The 17,623-nt window shown below is 41.0% G+C and overlaps 1 protein-coding gene across 1 annotated transcript in view; it reads right to left on the reverse strand.

The window, feature by feature from the left end:
* Nucleotides 1–17,623, reverse strand: part of LOC119445608 (L-fucose kinase-like) — an 80,736-nt gene that overhangs the window by 9,945 nt on the left and 53,168 nt on the right. Inside the window, exons 23-26 of the mRNA XM_037709905.2 lie at nt 14,850–14,987; nt 14,696–14,790; nt 14,078–14,296; nt 4,513–4,615 (exon numbers count right to left, since the gene is read on the reverse strand). Coding sequence (XP_037565833.1) covers nt 4,513–4,615; nt 14,078–14,296; nt 14,696–14,790; nt 14,850–14,987 — 555 coding nt within the window. The remainder of the gene's footprint in view (nt 1–4,512; nt 4,616–14,077; nt 14,297–14,695; nt 14,791–14,849; nt 14,988–17,623) is intronic.

Genomic DNA, 17,623 nt, shown 5'->3' on the forward strand with positions numbered 1-17,623 from the left:
ACCAAATAGCTGCCAGCCACAGTGGCAAGCTGTTTTGACAGCAATCACAAAACCTGCAGGTAGATCACTGAAAACAATTTAGAAACCTGGTAAATTAACGTTACCATAAGAAATATATTCAACTCTTAAATCTTACTGCATCTGTATCGAATGTAATTGCAAAATAATAATCTTTAGATTATTATTATTAGTATTATTATTAGCAGTACAGAAAGTAATAAAAGACATGCAATGAATATCCGCAAGCATTACTTCTATAAGACCATTGACTGCAATAATAAACGAGTACCCATTATATTTTTCAAAAAAATAAATACTGCGGGTCTAGGATTACTTGGAAAGTTTCAATTACCAGTCCCTAAGCTGTATAATTACTGCAGTAGAAATTGATTCTCGAAATTTGTGCTCATTTAACCAGAATGATTCCCCTAGGCAATATTTCCTCCAACTGTGCTCACAGAAATAGTAACAAGTGAAACTACTTGAAAGGAAAAATTGACATTCACCCGCATGTAGCACGAAGCTACAAAGGAAACCCACACGGGTTTCTGCCAAATAAAGCTTCGTAGTTGAAGAAAAATTTTTCCGGGTCCGGAACGTTCCAGACCAGGATGAATTTTTCTTCAACTATGAAGCTTTGTTTTTTGTTTCTGAGAAACCCATGTGGGTTTCCTTAGTAGCTTCGTGCTACATGCGGGTGGATTTCAATTTTTCCTTTCATGAACCTTCCTCCACCTTTTAGAATTCCACAGAACTGATTTGCCATATGAAGTGAAACTACTCCGAGCTTCCATAACTGCTTGAGCTGTTGTTAAAAGAAGACATGAACAGGATATGTGAAGCACAGTATGATTTGATCATGATAGTAACTCCACTCATCTTCAAAAGAGCTCAGATAAACAGGATGCTTGTGGCATCCGATGCACTATGTGTATAAAAAAATGACCAATCCTTTTCTCAGCAAATAAGCTTAAATGGCCTAAAAACTATTAAAAAAAAGAAAAAAAAAAGAATACCCTGAAGCCCACAGAAAAATTATTTCTGTTAAACACAGCACAAAGTTTCTAAATTTAGTAATAAAACTGCCAAGTTGGCCTCACTGCTGGCAAGCTTACATTTGCTATCTTATGTTAGAGCTTTTTGTCGCTCAGAGTCATCAAGCAGCTTCAAATAGTGCAAACGCTACCCTTGCTGTCTACACTGCTGAGGGCCACAATGAAGTTAGGGTAGTGCCAGACAGTGACAATGCCGAAGAAAGCCACAATCACATGGATAGCAAAGGAGCAGTCGACCTCAGTTTGAAGTTGGCGAGGGCATGTATATTTAGGGTAATATACAGTTAAACCTGCTTATAACGTACCGCCATATAACGAATTCCTGGATATAACGAAGTTTTTTTATTCCCCGCCGTTACTCCATAGAAGCACACGTATTTGAGACCTCTGCGTAATGAAGTGGCAGCGGGAGACCCCCTCGAAATAATGAATTTTCCCCGCCAACAACCTAGAGATTTCGCCCCAAATTTTGTCATTTTTGTGCGAGCAGCAACCGAAAGCACCTTCTCCACCACGATGGAATGCGAAGCAGCGGCGTTGCGCAGTTTTTTACCGCGAAATAAATGTTTTGGGTGAGCTCTGCCGTCCGTTACCCTTTTGCTTACTTACCATATTTACTCGAATCTAATGTGCACTTTTTTCCCGATGAAACGGGTTCAAAAATTGCCTGCGCGTTAGAATCGAGTACAACCCTAAATTTGCGCTACCATATCGACATTGGCATTTCAATATGGCCGCCTCCTACGCACTTCGAGCCTAGCTCCCTAAGCTTCAACCATGTGCTGTAGTACGTGTGCTTAGGCATTAGTCTACCAATTTAGTTAAACAGCGAATGCTTTACAAGTTTATATGGCCGATAAAACTACTATCCTTACTTCGTATAGCTGTCTGCTAATTTGCTGTCGCAATCGATGCTTTGCCTTTTGGGCGAAACTGGGACTTTTTTGTTCATCACAACTTTAGTGTATTGGGAGTAAATCTTGAGCAATTGTTGTATTTCTGTATGAAAGCATGAGGTGCGCGCTACTGTAAAGGATTTTTTTTGCCTCACTTTTGGTCATAGAAAACGGGTGCACGTTACAATCGAGGGCACGTTAGAAGAGAGTACTAAATACGGTAAGCGTTTCTTTTTCAAATTTTCGTGCCGAACCTGCATATAACAAAATCCTCTTAATAACGAAGTTTTTCAGGAATTTGACAATTTGGTTATATCCAAGTTTAACTGTAGTTCTATCTGCCAATAGCTTTGGCACGCTAAAGGTTAAAATACAGACTGATCTCGACACATGCAAGCATGCGTAGGTACAGCAATATATTGCAGGAAAGCTTTTCTAGCCACTTGCAGAATACAGCTCGGATACATGAAAATTACAAAGAAGACTGCAGTGAGGTGGCAGTGAAGTACCAGTGGAAGTAGCGTTAAGGCTGACAGTACACAAATGTTCATAAACAACCAAAAGTGTTTTCTTACACACAACTGAAATGACTTCTCATATAATAGCCTCACTGGAGCATGGACACTTATTGTGAAAAGAAAAAATTGTTGACATTCCAGTGACTGAGTCCCTTAAACTTAATGTGAACAGCAATGATGAGTCCCCAACTCCAAGATACACATAGAGAATTCTATGCAATTTTAAGAACACCCCAGTACTCATGAAATACACGGAACTCCAGCGCCAGCAGAAGAACTGGACAATGCTGAGAGGCTCCCCCACAATCTGATAAAGCATGCAGCAGCAGGCATGTGTTGGCCTCAGTACCATCTATTTGCAAGCAGGACATGCGAGACAGGCCTGGTTAGCTAGCCCTCTGTGTGGTGCCCTTTACCAAGTGTGCCTTTACTCTGGGCACATTTCTTTTCTGCACATTCACTTCAGTGGTCCTGAATCTTGCAGAAAGCACTCGCAGCACGGTGCAAAAGCTGATGAAGTGAAGGAAGAAAGTGCTGCAGTGCATGTGCACCAGTGTCACAGGCACCGTGTCTCAAAGAACGCTGTGCATGGTAAGGAGCTGTGGTGCGGTAACAAGATGAGCCCAATGAAAAACTGTTGGCACATTCGTTGATGCACAATACAAGACTCATTCATTTGCTTATGCAAAGCAACAACCAAAGCATAGCAGTTAGAATGCTTGGATTGAAGACGCACAATCGGTTCAATCCCAGGTTGGATAGCTTTTTACAGCAGAGCTGTTATACGCTTGTTTCCAGTGGATTACTGCGTGCGTAGACCAGAAACGCCGTAGCCTCGATACAAAGAAAAAGCGTATTGCCAGTGTGCCCCAGCTGGGTTTAATAGCCAATGAGTGTGTCTTGGCTGGTGACGTCACGCACTGAAAAGCACATTATCTCAGTTGCTCTCCGGCCATGTAATGGGCAGGCCGCGTATTGTGCAGACCGAGGAAGAACAGCATGCCTACGAAGAACAACGGCGTGAGCATAAGCGGGAATGGGCGCGAAGGCGGCAGGAGGCTGCTAACGCCTCCCACCGCCTTCATGCCCATTCTCGCTTAAACATTGTTACAGAACCCACGGCCGTCTACCATAGCGGCCACAAAGCTATAGTCACCTTAGTGACAAAATAATAAAGATGGTAGAAAATGACAATTCATGTAGTATGTGTCTATATTTAAATCAATACAGTTTATCACTGGTGGATACACTGGTGGATATAGTTTATCACTGAAGGTGGATGACAGCTCCGCTGGTCATCCACCTTCAGAGTGGAATGGCACTGAGTTTTTTTTTTTTTTTTTTTTTTTTTTTTTTTTTTTTTATCTTGTTATGCTGTGCCTGAACCAAAGCATAATAAACACAATTGGCTCATTCTTTAGCTTATAACTGCTGCCTACAATAAATACAGGGCAAAAGTACCTAACTCAGCTCGGAGCCACAGTTTACAAACAACCGCAAACTGCAGTTTTTTTCTTTCATTTTACAGATGTTTGATGCTGCCAGTAGGAACAGCACTGTTGGCAAGTGATGTACTGCAACATCTCTATAAACATGACAAACACATAATTGCAAACATGAAATGCAAATAATTTTTCAGAATGACAGAAATTATGTGGTATATATACACTTGATATAGTGTTAATGAAATGACTAGCATAATTTGAGTTATTTACAAGGCTCCATTTTTTATCTGAGATCTTTGATTCTTCAAGAAATTATATTATTGTATACACAGAATTATTTCAATATTTCTAAGCCATGCACACAAGATTTTCTCCAATGACATTGGCATTCTTTTACTGGCCACTTATTTGAGGCATATAATTTTCTTTCAATTTTATGACTTGTAGCAAGATGGCATGGCTAATAAAGTAGCAACACTTTGGAAGTTTGGCAATGGTAAACAATATTTTAAGGTGTAAATTTTATACAATCATATAATATTCAAATAATATTACAGAGTGAGCTTGAAAAAGGATTGATATGCAATGAATGACTTGCCTTTAAGAAAGGATTCTCTAACACTTGTCTTGCAGAGGTGAAGCAGCTCCTTGAAACACAGCACCACTTTTGAATCTCTGGTGTACCAGTTTCGTATGACAGTCTGAAATGATGACATTTAATTAGGAGCAGTGCACTAAGTATGACATTTTTTTTCCCCCAGAAATTACAATAATTTTTTTTAATTTACCATAGAAGATTACAGTTTGGCTCTGAGGGTCATGTAGCAGGAGGAATGTGGGTTGACTTTTACCACCTAGGTAGGGCTCTTTAATGCACACACATGAGTACTTTTGCATACTGCTACTGTTAGAAAGCAGTTGCTGTGGCAACTACATTGAACCTGCAACCTTGTGTTCAACAGCACAATGGCATAGCCAACAAATCGCCATTGCAGGCAACCAATGAAACGGACTGTTGAAAAACTTGAGCAGCACGATGAACTTTCTTAGAGCAATTATCTCTTCCTTAAAGATTAAATGGTACATATACAAAGGGCGACTGAAAACGTCTTGGCCTACCAATGAAAAGTGGTCAGGAGCTCAATCGTTCATGGATATTTTTTAACATAGTCCCTTTTCAGTGCCACACACTTTTGCCAGCCGTGCTGCAGGCCCATTATCCCTTCCATGTAGAACGTTTCACCCTGCATATCAAAAGATCCCTCCACTACAGTCATGATATCATCAACTGATGGAAAGTTGGTTCCAGCTAAATGTTGGTTCAGCTTAGGAGAAAAAATGAAAGCTTGAGGGAGCCAAATCTCGAAAGTAGGGAGGGTGTGGAAGCAGTTCGAAGCCACAGAACTCGATGGCAGACATTGCAGAGGTAGACTTGTGCGAAGGTGCGTTGTCTTGGTGGAAAAGGAATTGCTTCTTCAACATTCCAAGCTGTTTTGCTTTGATGGCATCAAATGGTTGAGTTGGGGAGCACAATATGCTCCCTTCATTGTTTCACCCTTCTTGAGGTACTCAGTCAGGATGCCAACACTCACATCCATAAAAACAGAGATCATCACCTTGCCGCCTGATGAGGCTGATTTGAATATTTGGGGGTGAGGAGAGAAGGGGTGTTTCGACTGATCTGATTGTACCTTGGATTCTGGCTGTAAGTGGTGTACTCATGGTCCTTTCATGGTCACAAAACATTTGAGAAAGTCGCACAATGTGCCACAAGGAGGGTCAAGTATGCGGGAGACAAGACTTTAAGGCTAAGTTCAATTTTTTTCATTGTGATTATATTTATTTATTTATTTACCCCTATTTACCCCTCAAATACCCCTGTTGAGGGGTAGGCAAACATACAAATTAGCAAGAACACAATTTGGTATGTAACACAGCAAGCAAAAACAGGCAGATATCTCGATAAATACAATAAGACATCAACATAAACATGGTAAAGATAATGCTGCAGGTAATACAAGCAGTTGACACAATCAGGCAAGTGATTCAATGGCAGACCTAAAACTCGCAGGATCAGCATGAACAATGGCGCTGACTGGAAGGTTGTTCCAGTCGACGGCTGTTTCAGAAAAGAAGGAATGAAGATGAGCAGTTGTCCGAGCATGTGGTGGATAAACTGCTTTATGGTGGCTGATACGGCTTGAAAGACGGTATGCTGGTTTTATAAGGGTGTTGTCGGGAGGAAGGGTATGGTAGAGTTTATGATATAGGCAAAGTCTGAAGGTTTTGCGACGCCTATCTATTTTGGGAAGATTAGCTTTTGATTTTAGCTGAGTGACACTTGTGTGGTATGAGTAGTCCGAAAAGATGAATCTCGCTGCACGATTTTGTACCGACTCGAGGGTCTTGCTAAGGTTTTGTTTATGGGGGTCCCAGATGGCGCATGCATATTCTAACTTAGGTCTTACAAGAGTTTGATAGGCTAATAACTTACTGGAGGGTGGGCAAACTGCGATATTGCGTCATAGATAGGCAAGGGTGCAGTTCGCTTTGTTTGTGATGTGCATGACGTGTGATGACCACGTGAGATTGCGGGTGATGTGAAGTCCTAAATATTTGAGGGAATCTACTGAAGAAATGACCTCGCCATTAAGCATGTACGTGTAAGTTTGATATTCCTGTCGTCTATAAAAAGAGATTACGGAAGTTTTCTTAACATTAAGCACCATGAGCCATGTCTGACACCAATCATCAATGTTTGCTAGGTCACGCTGAAGCATTAGTTTATCAGTGGGATTTGTGATGGAATGGTAAATGACACAATCATCTGCGAATAGGCGAATGTTTGAAGAGATGCACGCGGGTAGATCATTGATGTAAATTTTTAAAAAGTAGCGGGCCGAGTACTGTTCCCTGTGGGACACCGGAGGCGACAGGAGACAAGGTGGAGTTGACTTCGTTGACGGAAACAAACTGTTGGCGGTTGGTAAGGAACTCTCTTATCCATTCAAGCACTAAGGAGCTTAAGTTGAGATGCGATAGTTTTAGCAAGAGTTGATGATAAGGTACTTTATTGAAGGCTTTTTCATAATCGAGAAATATGGCATCCACAGGGATGTTATTATCTAGACTAGAACTGATATCATTAATAAAGAAAGCTAATTGAGTTTCGCAAGAAAGGCCCTGCCGGAATCCGTGTTGGTGAGGAGTAAGGAAAACGACAGAAGTTAAAAATTTGACAATGTGGGAGTGAATAACGTGCTCCCTTACTTTTGAACATACACTGGTGAGGGTAATGGGACGGTAAGTATTTGTTGAGCCATTTTTTGGAATAGGTATAACTTTGCCACTTTTCCAATCTAAAGGAACAGAACCTGATTCGAGATACGGTTGGAAAATTTGCGCTAGAATGATGCTGACGATATGTTTAGTATTCTTTAGTACTTTGCTGTTGATACCGTCAGTGCCTGCAGATGATGAGGTTAGTTTTAATGAGTTGATGATTTTAGAGATACCACGGGGTTTGAAATTGATACTGGGCATGCATGGATAATCAAAGAGGGGGTATGCTGGAAGGCTATGGGAGAGCTCATGGGTGAAGGCAGAACGAAATATGGTGTTAAGAGTCTTGGCAACTTCATGTTTTGCAATGGCGATACCGGCTTGATCTAACAGAGGTGTAGATGTCGAAGAATCACGAGGATTGATGGTCCTCCAAAATTGCTTCGGGCTGCTGCGTATTAGTGAAGGTAGTGTGAAGCCAAAAGGTGCGCTTCCTGCTTGCTAAAAGAAAGTCGAATAGCTTAGCCGTAGACCGATATTTGTCCCACGCGTACGGAGTATTTGCCAACTTAGCCGATCCGAATTGGCGCTTTTTTTTGTTCTTCAGTCGTTTTAAATTTGCATTACACCATGGCGACATAGGTTGTTCCCGAATATTTCTTACTGGAATATATTTTTTCATTAGTCGCTGCATTTTATTTTTGAACAGGGACCAATTTAAATCTACGGAGCGTGTGTGGAAATCCGAGACAAATGAGTCGCAAAAATTGCCTAGTTCGTTGTTCATACCGTCATAGTCTCCTTTATCATATAGTGTTATTGTTTTTGTCCTGGCATTTAGGCGAATCGATTTGTATGTGTACATGCCGTGAATCACTGCGTGATTGCTGATGTTATGGAGGTAACTAAGCGGGGAGAAATTGTCTTGTTGTGAAGTTAGGAAAAGGTCAAGAATGTTAGAAGATTGCGCTGTGCATCTGGTTGCCGAGCTGATTAGTCGCGATAGGCCAAATGTAAGGCACGTGTTTACAAAGTCACTTTCTTCATTCTGTTTTGATAAAGTGTAAGCTAGGTCGGACCAGGTAATCCCGATGGGAAGTTAAAATCCCCAAAGATAGTGATAGCAGCTTTGGGATACAGAGAAGATACTTTGTGTAATGCATCCTGAAACAATGATGTAAATGAGCAGTCACTGTCTGGGGGATGGTAGCAAGCCCCGATTATAATGGGTGGGCTCATGGCCTTGAAGATGACGAAAATGATTTCTAAAGGGGAGGGAACAGTTATACGCGTGCACTGCAGGGAGTGGTGAGCGCCCATAAGAACATCGCCACCTTGTTTGTTCTCACGATCATGCCGAAGTAAATCAAACCCAGGGAGAATAAAATGAAGCTCTTGATCATTAATAGATGAATTTAGCCAGGTTTCAGTAAGTATTACGAGGTTGGATGAGGACGAGTTGATAAGACTGCCTAGAGCATCACCTTTGTGTAAAACATTTCTGATGTTAGTGAAAAGAAACGACAGAGCAGTTTGTTGGTTATGTTCGAGGGCACAATTCGATTGCTACGATCTGAGTTTGACAACTTTTTTACTGGTACTGTCGAATATGTATGTATCGTTCCCAACAATTAATTTGTTATAGCGTAATTTGAATGAAACATTCTGGCTTTTCCCGAAGTCAACGAAGCGTTTTCAAGAAAAGCGAGTGCTTGGTGAGTAGTCTTCCGCAATGCTTATACCGGGTACTTTGATTCTACGTCCTGCCACTAGAACACCGGTCCCTTTCTTTGAAGTGTGAAAATTTCACTATCCCAGGACGTTTTCTTTCGGAACAAAAAGTGCCCAAGACGATGAGCGCGCTCAATATCTCGTGTTTCGATGGTTAACTGGAGATGAGACGCGCAGTGATCTATCACTTTTTTCTGACTGTGCCCTGACAGATATGCCCCGAGAGATATACTTTTTTGTGTTAGAAAAATTTACGAATACAGAAAGTACATCATCTTGTTCCTGACAAAATTTCAGGCCAGAAACTACTTTGAAAGCAGGTTTTGGCAAAGCAGTTTCAAGATGATAGTTTTTGTAAAGGTTTTGTTTGGCCAAAAAGTGCTAACTGGGAAAAATGAGCTCAAAGATTTCAAAACACGCTATTTTATTTTAAGACCAAAAATAATTAATCAAAGTACCCTGCTTCACAGCTTGGACCCTCCTCTGCAATTCGAACCTGCTCATCAGCAATTGCTTCAAGTCGTCTTCACTTATTTTCAGCTTTAGAGCAGTCCAGTGCCAAGGTTGAGGCATGGGCATGTTGGTATAGCATACTAAGGGTTCGATTGCACAACATTTCGATGGGACACACAGAAGAGAAGCAAAGAGAAACAAGCGCTCTGTTGTGTGTGTTTCTTTTCTGTGTGTCCCGTCAAAATGTTGTGCCATCCAACCCCTAGTCCAGTGCCCTTGCCTGCGCTCGCAGACAAGGGCGTCACAGCCAGAATTATGCCTTTCTTTTTTAATTTTTACATTGCAGTCCGCTGTAATCTCGATGAAAGGTCTCCCATGATTAAATCACGTGAAAAACAAACTTTCTCACACGGGCATTCACTCCGTGTTCGGTTTCTTGCCCGCTCTGTGACTGCGTCTTGAATACAACTTTCATGGGCACTCTCGACGGCGAGCGTGCGCCACTGTCACGAGAAAAGAATTCGTTTTCATCTTTTCTACACCGCAGATTGCAACCAAACTTGGTGATGAGCAATAAACAAAATTAGAAAATGCTTTTTTTTTTTTTCTGGTGAAAATAGTGATTTTAGCCCTGTATACCCCCTTAACACAGCAGTACAAGATGGGGTATCCTTCCCTTATGTTTCCATCATGTTCTCGTGAACGTCCTGGCCACTCATTCTCTTTTTTCAGAAAGTGGGCCTTCTGCACTTCAGTCATCAATATTCGAAACATAGAATAAGTTACTAGCGAGAAACTTGACATGTGGCTTTCCAGAAGCATCTACCGAGTTCCAAACTAACATTCGGCTCAGACAAATGCATCGTGGTTAGGCCGAGTTTTCAGTCACCCCTTGTGCACACGAAATATCAGTGAAGCAAGGTTTGCTACACTAAGCAATGCGTAAAAAGCATTAAGTAGTTGTATTGGCTCAAAATGAAATGAAAATTCACAAATGCAAATCTTGAGTGCTTCTCGCTGTGTTCACAGAAAGAACTGAACATTCAAAATATAGAAAGCACCAATTTTTTCTGATTTCAGTAGTACACAAAGAATGTGTATGGGGTGAAATGGTAAACAAAACTAGCTTATATTGTCCAATACGTGCATTCTGTAATGGCAATAATTGCACAAATCAATTACAGATGACTAAATGTGCAAAGAACATTCAGAAGGTTACAGAGATTGGTTGATTATAAAACACTAAAAATCACTGCTAATATCATGAAGATAAAAAAAAATAACTCTGCAACACCCACACCATGTTTGTGAAGTGGACGTAATGAAGTCCACCAAAAGGACAAACATGTCTACAGAGTTACAACGTTTAATACATTTCTTATCACTGTAAGCGTACTCATTTTTAGTGGTTTTATACTTCACGACTTCAAGAAATTACTAGTCACGACATATAGTACTGTGATACAGTATACATCGCAGTATAATATTTTATAGCTTTACAGAATTGGTAAAAATTACCGGTGGCAAATAGCATTATTCCATTCCTTAAGCTAGAATATTCGAAGAGGCAGACATCATTTGCACAAGAAATGGAAACACATATCCTCCCGAGACCGCCAAATACAGCTATGGGATAGAATCACTCTTCAAGCTCATTTTTATTGTCTACTGGTATGTTAGAAACGTGAAAAACATAAAAAAAAATTCAATTGCACTGTTACATGCCAAAAGCTGCATCTCCATGTACATGGAAGTAACAATCTCCTCATGTTTGCTATGGTAAAAACTGCATTTCACTGCTTAAACGCAGAGTTGAAGAGGGAACTATGTGTAGGACATTGCCATGTTGCTGCTGGATCCTGGATTTTCATGCACTCAAAGAATTTGAAACACACTTCGAGGCTGCTTTCTGTGGTCTGTGACAACCCAGAGGTCTAGATAAATCTAGTGTCAAATTTCTCGAAAGCGGATAAGTAAACCACTTCCGTACAGTTTCACATGCACCAGACCTCGTATACAGAATGAATATTTTGAGTAATTGTTTCCAAGTACATTAAAAAAAAGTTGAAGGCGATGTGCAATATATTGTACAAGGGGTCTTGGGAAAATATTCGAATACCGGAAAATCACTAATTAACTTCTTAAATAATTACTTTATGGCACACATTGCAATTTACAAATTGTAGCCGGTGAGTTTGCAAGGCAGAATGAATTAATTTTCTTACAATGAATTTTCAAGACACCAGTTTCGAGATGTGCATTGCCAAAAATGCGCGACAAAATACATGGGTGTTCCACTTACTCTTACACTTCAATGCATAAAAGAGCATTTTGTTAAAAAAGTAAGTGGAACAGGGCATTTTTACAGCGAGTTTGATGACGCATATCTCGAAACCCGCGCAATCCTCAAAATTTGTTCCTAGTAGATATGCCTCGCAAACTAACCAGGTACAATTCATAAATTGCAATATGTGCCATAAAGTAATTAATTAAGAAGTTAATTAGTGAATTTTCATAAATTATTTGATTATGTGTTTTGATTTCTCATGCAAGTAATGTCCGTCTCTGAATATTCCAGCTCAAGAAATATAATTATGCTATCTGCCACAAGTAATCTTTCAAAATCCTGTAAAATTTTAAAATGATCACCACGTATACTGTGATACATCAAATTCTAGGCTAATCATTGGCAATTTGAATGGAAGGAAGAAGCAGTAAGTCTGCAAAAAGCTTCCGAGAATCTTAGTAAAACTACACAGCGCGCCAAAAAGTGTGCAATAAATAATTTGTGATTTTACTGAAAGGTATTGGGTAAAAAAAAAAAAAAAAAAACGCAGGTTCTGTGCCTTGATCATGGTCTTACAACTTCTCTAATATGGGTGTCACACAGTGCACTTTCGATCGCGATCCGAGCCTGACTGGGATTAAATTTCTCGACCATGGTTGGCTCTTTCACAGCTTCTGTAAAGAAGCCGTACATGACAGAGATATTCAATCCCGATTGGGCTGAATCCTCAATGTGAAGTACAAATAATATAGCACAATCCTGTATCTTTGAAGGTATTTTTCTCATTTTGCATTTTTTAAGCAATGTTTTGAGTTTTCAAAAACTATAGTTTCTTCATTACATTAGACATACTTAGTTTCAGGGAGTTCTCTGGGATTATAATGCGACTTGGGCCCAGGTTTTAAAGTTGTGCCTTTCCTCCTATACAAAAATTGAAATTTCGAACACAAAGTGGAAGTGCAATTGTAGTGGGGCCACATTTACATACCTTTTTTTTTCTATGAAAAACTACTGTAATATAAAAAACGGCTCCACAGTAGCACAGTTTGGCCTTAACATATTAATATATACGGGACGAAAATTCTAAACATTCTTGTCATTTTGGAATAATAGACTTTCTGGCTAACCACAGTCACTCCAACTTTTGAAGAGCCATAACTTTTTGAAACATCACAGAATAATAAAATTTGGCAGCCAGCTTTATACTGCTGTTCTGAACATGCCTTCCAATTTTATTAAAAATAAGGAAGTGGTTCAAAAGTTCACTTTTATGGGAAGTGTCCTCCCTGGAAGCAAAGCAGCTGTCACAGTGAAAAATCAGGCAACCGAGCGTAGTTTGCAGCGTTTTCACTACTACTATTGTTTAATTAAATATTGTGTAGCTGGATCAACCAAATTGCACGTTTTGCATTGTTTGATTCAGAAAATATGACACGTACTGGAAGCCAATTTCCACAGTAGTACTGCATATTGAAGCAGCACAAGACATTAGGCTAGTTATGTTAGCATTGCATAGCTTCTGAAATACGAGACATATATACAGCAAGACGAAATTCCACTCTCCTGTGAGAAGATGTACATGGGCCAAATTGGACACTGCCTCAACATTCACCTCGGCAAACACTCAAACAACCCTCGCCAGAAACGAAGGAACCAACACGGCTCTCCACTGTGGCAATGTGGGTCCACACCAGACTTTCACGCATGCAAGGTAAATGGTAGATACCGAGAAATGTATGCGCGCTTGATAGCTTAAGCACATGTAATTCACAAATGTGGAACTACATATGTTAGCACAGCTTCACTAGCTTTAAGTAAAAAAGCAATCAGGTTCCTGGAAAGTGCGCCTAAGATTCCTTTCGGAACAGGAAACACTGATTTATAAATTGGAGAGTCACTTCTACTGACGCATTTCATTGTGGACACTTTGTCATCCATTGACAATGAGATTCTACAATGCATGGGGCTGTGCTCGCTACATATTGCCTTGCTGTGATAAAGTCCCTGTTAGTCAGCTCTTGTTTTGTCTTCTCCCTATCTACACCTTTCTGCACTGTCTCATACTTCAGAAACCTGCCTATTAAGGTTTTATTTTTTAGGACTCCCTAGCGTGCCAAATATTGACGAATCTCACCAAAAATATAAGTGCAGTTCAATTCATATGGTGCATGGCATTGCTTACTGGATGATTCTGAAGTCAGTGTTTGGCATCGTGTTGAAAGGTATTGATCCAATGGACCAACCTCTATGTCCCAGAAAGGAAAGAGTTAACTAAAAATAAATAATTATTCAGAGGTCCAAGGCATAAAAGGGCATTTGCTGCCTCGTCACAGAAAAAAAAAGTTATGCCATGCTATATGCTATACTGAATTTTAGCAAGCAAAGACAGCTTCAGAAATAAAAACTATACCTGAAGTAAGTTTTTGGCCAGCCTGACTTTGCCAGTGTAGAGAAGAAGAAAATGATTGCTCAGCTTGTGGCAGAGATCATATGAAAATGGCAGCACTTCAACATCCACACGAAGTGGCAAGTGAGGCTGGGAGGAGCCTTGCACAAGTCCACCAGTAACTCCTCCAACTTGATCTTGCCAGCCTCCTCCTGTTGTTAAGAGTTGTTCAACGTGCAGAACCTGTAACAGAAGCATTCGTGCAACATCTAACCAAAAGTAAAGCAAAAACATGTCTACATGCTTTCACTCATGTTTACACAGTTGCTGTTTATAGGTGCTAGAGGTGAAAAGCCTGCAAAGAGCGATTTACAGCACTGTGTACTTATAACACTGCCAAGAGAAGTCAGGTTCCGTCTGTGCATGGTGAAAAATGCTAGGAATAATAACCTGCTGCAGAACAAAGGATGTACAAAACCTCGTTGTATAAATTCTGGTGAAATAAATACCTGCTCCTTGATCATTCCTGGAGATGCAAGTATACTCCTCCCTCTTGTAACAGCAACTATTTAAATATGGCAACTTTGTGATACTGCAACATGCAAAGTAGCAATAGCATTCGAAAAATCAAATTCTGCTTACACAGTGAATTACAGCCAGTTTGTCAAATGTCCGTCCAACTGTGGTCCAGAGAGCTGACACAATAGCTGCAGCCAAAATGCTACTTGTTCCCAGGCCTGCAATAATTAAAGGCATCTCAACTCATAGTTTCTGCCAGAAAAGAAGCAGGCCTGACCTGATCCTTGGGGCAAGTTGGACCAGCTCTGTAGCTCAATGCCACCTCCATGCAGTGCTAGAAGCTGCTCTGACAGCTTATGTTCGTGGTCAATCTGGACAACACCAGAACCAATAAGACAGGCTTTAAGGAGAGCACCTGCAGTTACAAGGGAAGGGGTCATACGTCAAGAAATATCATGAATTTTAGAGAAACCTCTTCTTTTAGCAAAAGTTACGGCCCACATTACCAGTTTCTGAAGAAGTTATATGTACTGTTACATGCACAAACACACAGAGTGGATGTCATCCACTGCAAAACTTAGATGGCAAAGAAAGGTGATTTACTTGCACTCCAAGAAGATATTCATAAATGAGGCCACTAAAATGAAAGTTGCTATGCCTTGCTTCCAAAGCTTTGACCTCTGGTATTGTATGGTGACTGACCTAAACAATTAAAGCAATTAAAACAATGGTGTCAGTGACTCAACAAAATCCTCATAAATTAGTACTTTGGCTACAACTTCATGGCCAAATAATTAGGTATTAAGCAGTGGTGTGCAAATATGTGAAACTTCGAATAAGAACCAGATAGTTTTTGCTAGTAGAATTGTATTAGGTTTGATAATTAGCTATTCGAAGTTGTGAAATATTAATTCTGTTCGAATACTACAAGGGACATCAACAGTTGCAGTCTAAAGAGAGATAGACCAAGTGAAGACCCTTCCAAATTATTGTGATGCAGGAGAACCATAGTTGTTGCACAGACAAACCCATTCCTGAGAGAATGCATGGAGGAGATCCATTCTACACAATGGTTTCCAGTCATAAATAAGCAGGTCTCACCTTAGGAAGCCTACGCATTTGTGGACTCGATTTAGGCAAAGCAAGTTATTATTTGACCCATCTCGCCATGTTTGTATTCCTTAAGAACATTATCGGTGCTGCAGTATTACATTTAGCTTCTTCGATGAGCACTACACAATTACGTGCATCTTGCGTTGTGCCATTCCTTTCTAAAAATTTTTCTAATCCTTCATATATGAGTGGATTTATTGCACCGATACACGGCTCTCTCCCTCATTTCATCTCTGCTAGTGCACTGGAAGTTACATCGGGAAGAAGCGAAGCGGGCAAACCCCCGTCCAAAAGTTTACTATCTCGGCAGTAAAAGGACTCATCGCAGCACCCTGTGCGGACGCCACTGCTATCTCGGAGCCCATACGCAGTAGATGCAGCTGTCGTGTGTAGACCGGCAGTGCAAAGATGAAAGGCATTTTTTTTTCTTTTTTTAGATCGCAGACATATTTGTTTCATTTATTTACCTCAAAATTAGCAATTATGTATTACTGAGAATGTTCTTGCGATAATGAAATCAGCCAATAGCATTGGTGGGTACAGCTGCTTGCGATGACGCTGCATGATGATATTGCGGTTATGTCCTAGATGGTTGCAGCCATATCTTTCTGCATGGGTCTCAGCAATGTTTTTCAGAGGACAACAATCTCATATGCTTTTCTCATAGCTTTGGCGGAGAGGCCTTTAATTTTCTTACTGATATAACTCACTGCCGCTCGGCAGGCTTCAAAGCATTAAATTTTTTACAAAGAGTGCGCGCAAAAAAAGTACATCTTCATTGCACTAATGTCAATTAGTTCTTGTGTGGGTAAGGTCAGTCTGGCCCAAAAATGAGGGAAGCCAAAGAGTAATATTTTCAAGCTTCTATTAGCACTTCAGTAATGCAAACAGGAAGAAAGCAACCCGCTAGCGGCATTGACACTCATGTACAAAAACAAGGCTTCATCTACTCCACTTTCCATCAAATTATGCTCATGAGATTGTGTAGGTGCAATACTGAAACATTGGAGGGTGGAGCACATGGAGATGAAAGGATATCATGATTCAAAAACACAGAAACTGATATAGATGTTACAAATAAAGAAAAGTTCAGGATGTGCAGCTTGGGCAGGGCAACGCAGCAGAAAGAGGACACAGCTCTGGGGGAGCGACGCCACTGGCAAGGCTTTTGGAACCAGTACCAGGCAAGCATTCACAGCAATGAATCGCTATCGAAGATAGACAAATTTAGAAATTTGCTAATGTACCTGTCCGGGTCAGCTAAAAAAGCAATTGAGGGTATCCGCTTCGCCGAGGCAAACTACGATGTCGCCATCAAGGTGCTGTCTGACCGGTTCGGCCGTCGCGACATGCTGGTCGATGACCATCAAGACCACCTACTTGCAATGGCACCTATTCGTAGTTCCGCCAATCTAGACAAGCTTCGAAATCTCTATGACGAGATCACTTTCCGCACAAGCGCATTGGAGGGTCTTGGCGTTTCACCAGATGAGTATGCTGCTGTTCTGCGATGCGTCATCATCAAAGTCTTACCACCTGACCTTGGTATCCTGTACCGTCAGCGGCTGAAGGAGGCTTCTTCGTCGAACCACGATGACACGGCAGCAGTTACGGACAAGTCTCAGCAAGGCAAACAGCTGATGACCTTCCTACGAATTTAAGTCGAGGCGAGGGAGGAAGGCGACTTTGACCCAGCCAGCTCATCTGCAAGCCAGCGGCATCATCCACGTGAATCGCAACCTCTGGAGCTAAACCAGCCCTCTGCAGCGTCTCTATCAATTGAAGGAAGAACGCTGTACACGCGTCCTTGACTCCTGTGCAACGGGTCGGACCACACATTTCAGGAGTGCTCCACGTCGCTCAAATCAGAAGAAAAACGCAGGAAGCTTCAGGCGCACAGGCATTGCTTCCGCTGCACCAAGCGCAACCACGTTGCCA

The sequence above is a fragment of the Dermacentor silvarum genome, chromosome 1, assembly GCF_013339745.2.
Source record: "Dermacentor silvarum isolate Dsil-2018 chromosome 1, BIME_Dsil_1.4, whole genome shotgun sequence".
Classification (NCBI taxonomy): domain Eukaryota; kingdom Metazoa; phylum Arthropoda; class Arachnida; order Ixodida; family Ixodidae; genus Dermacentor; species Dermacentor silvarum.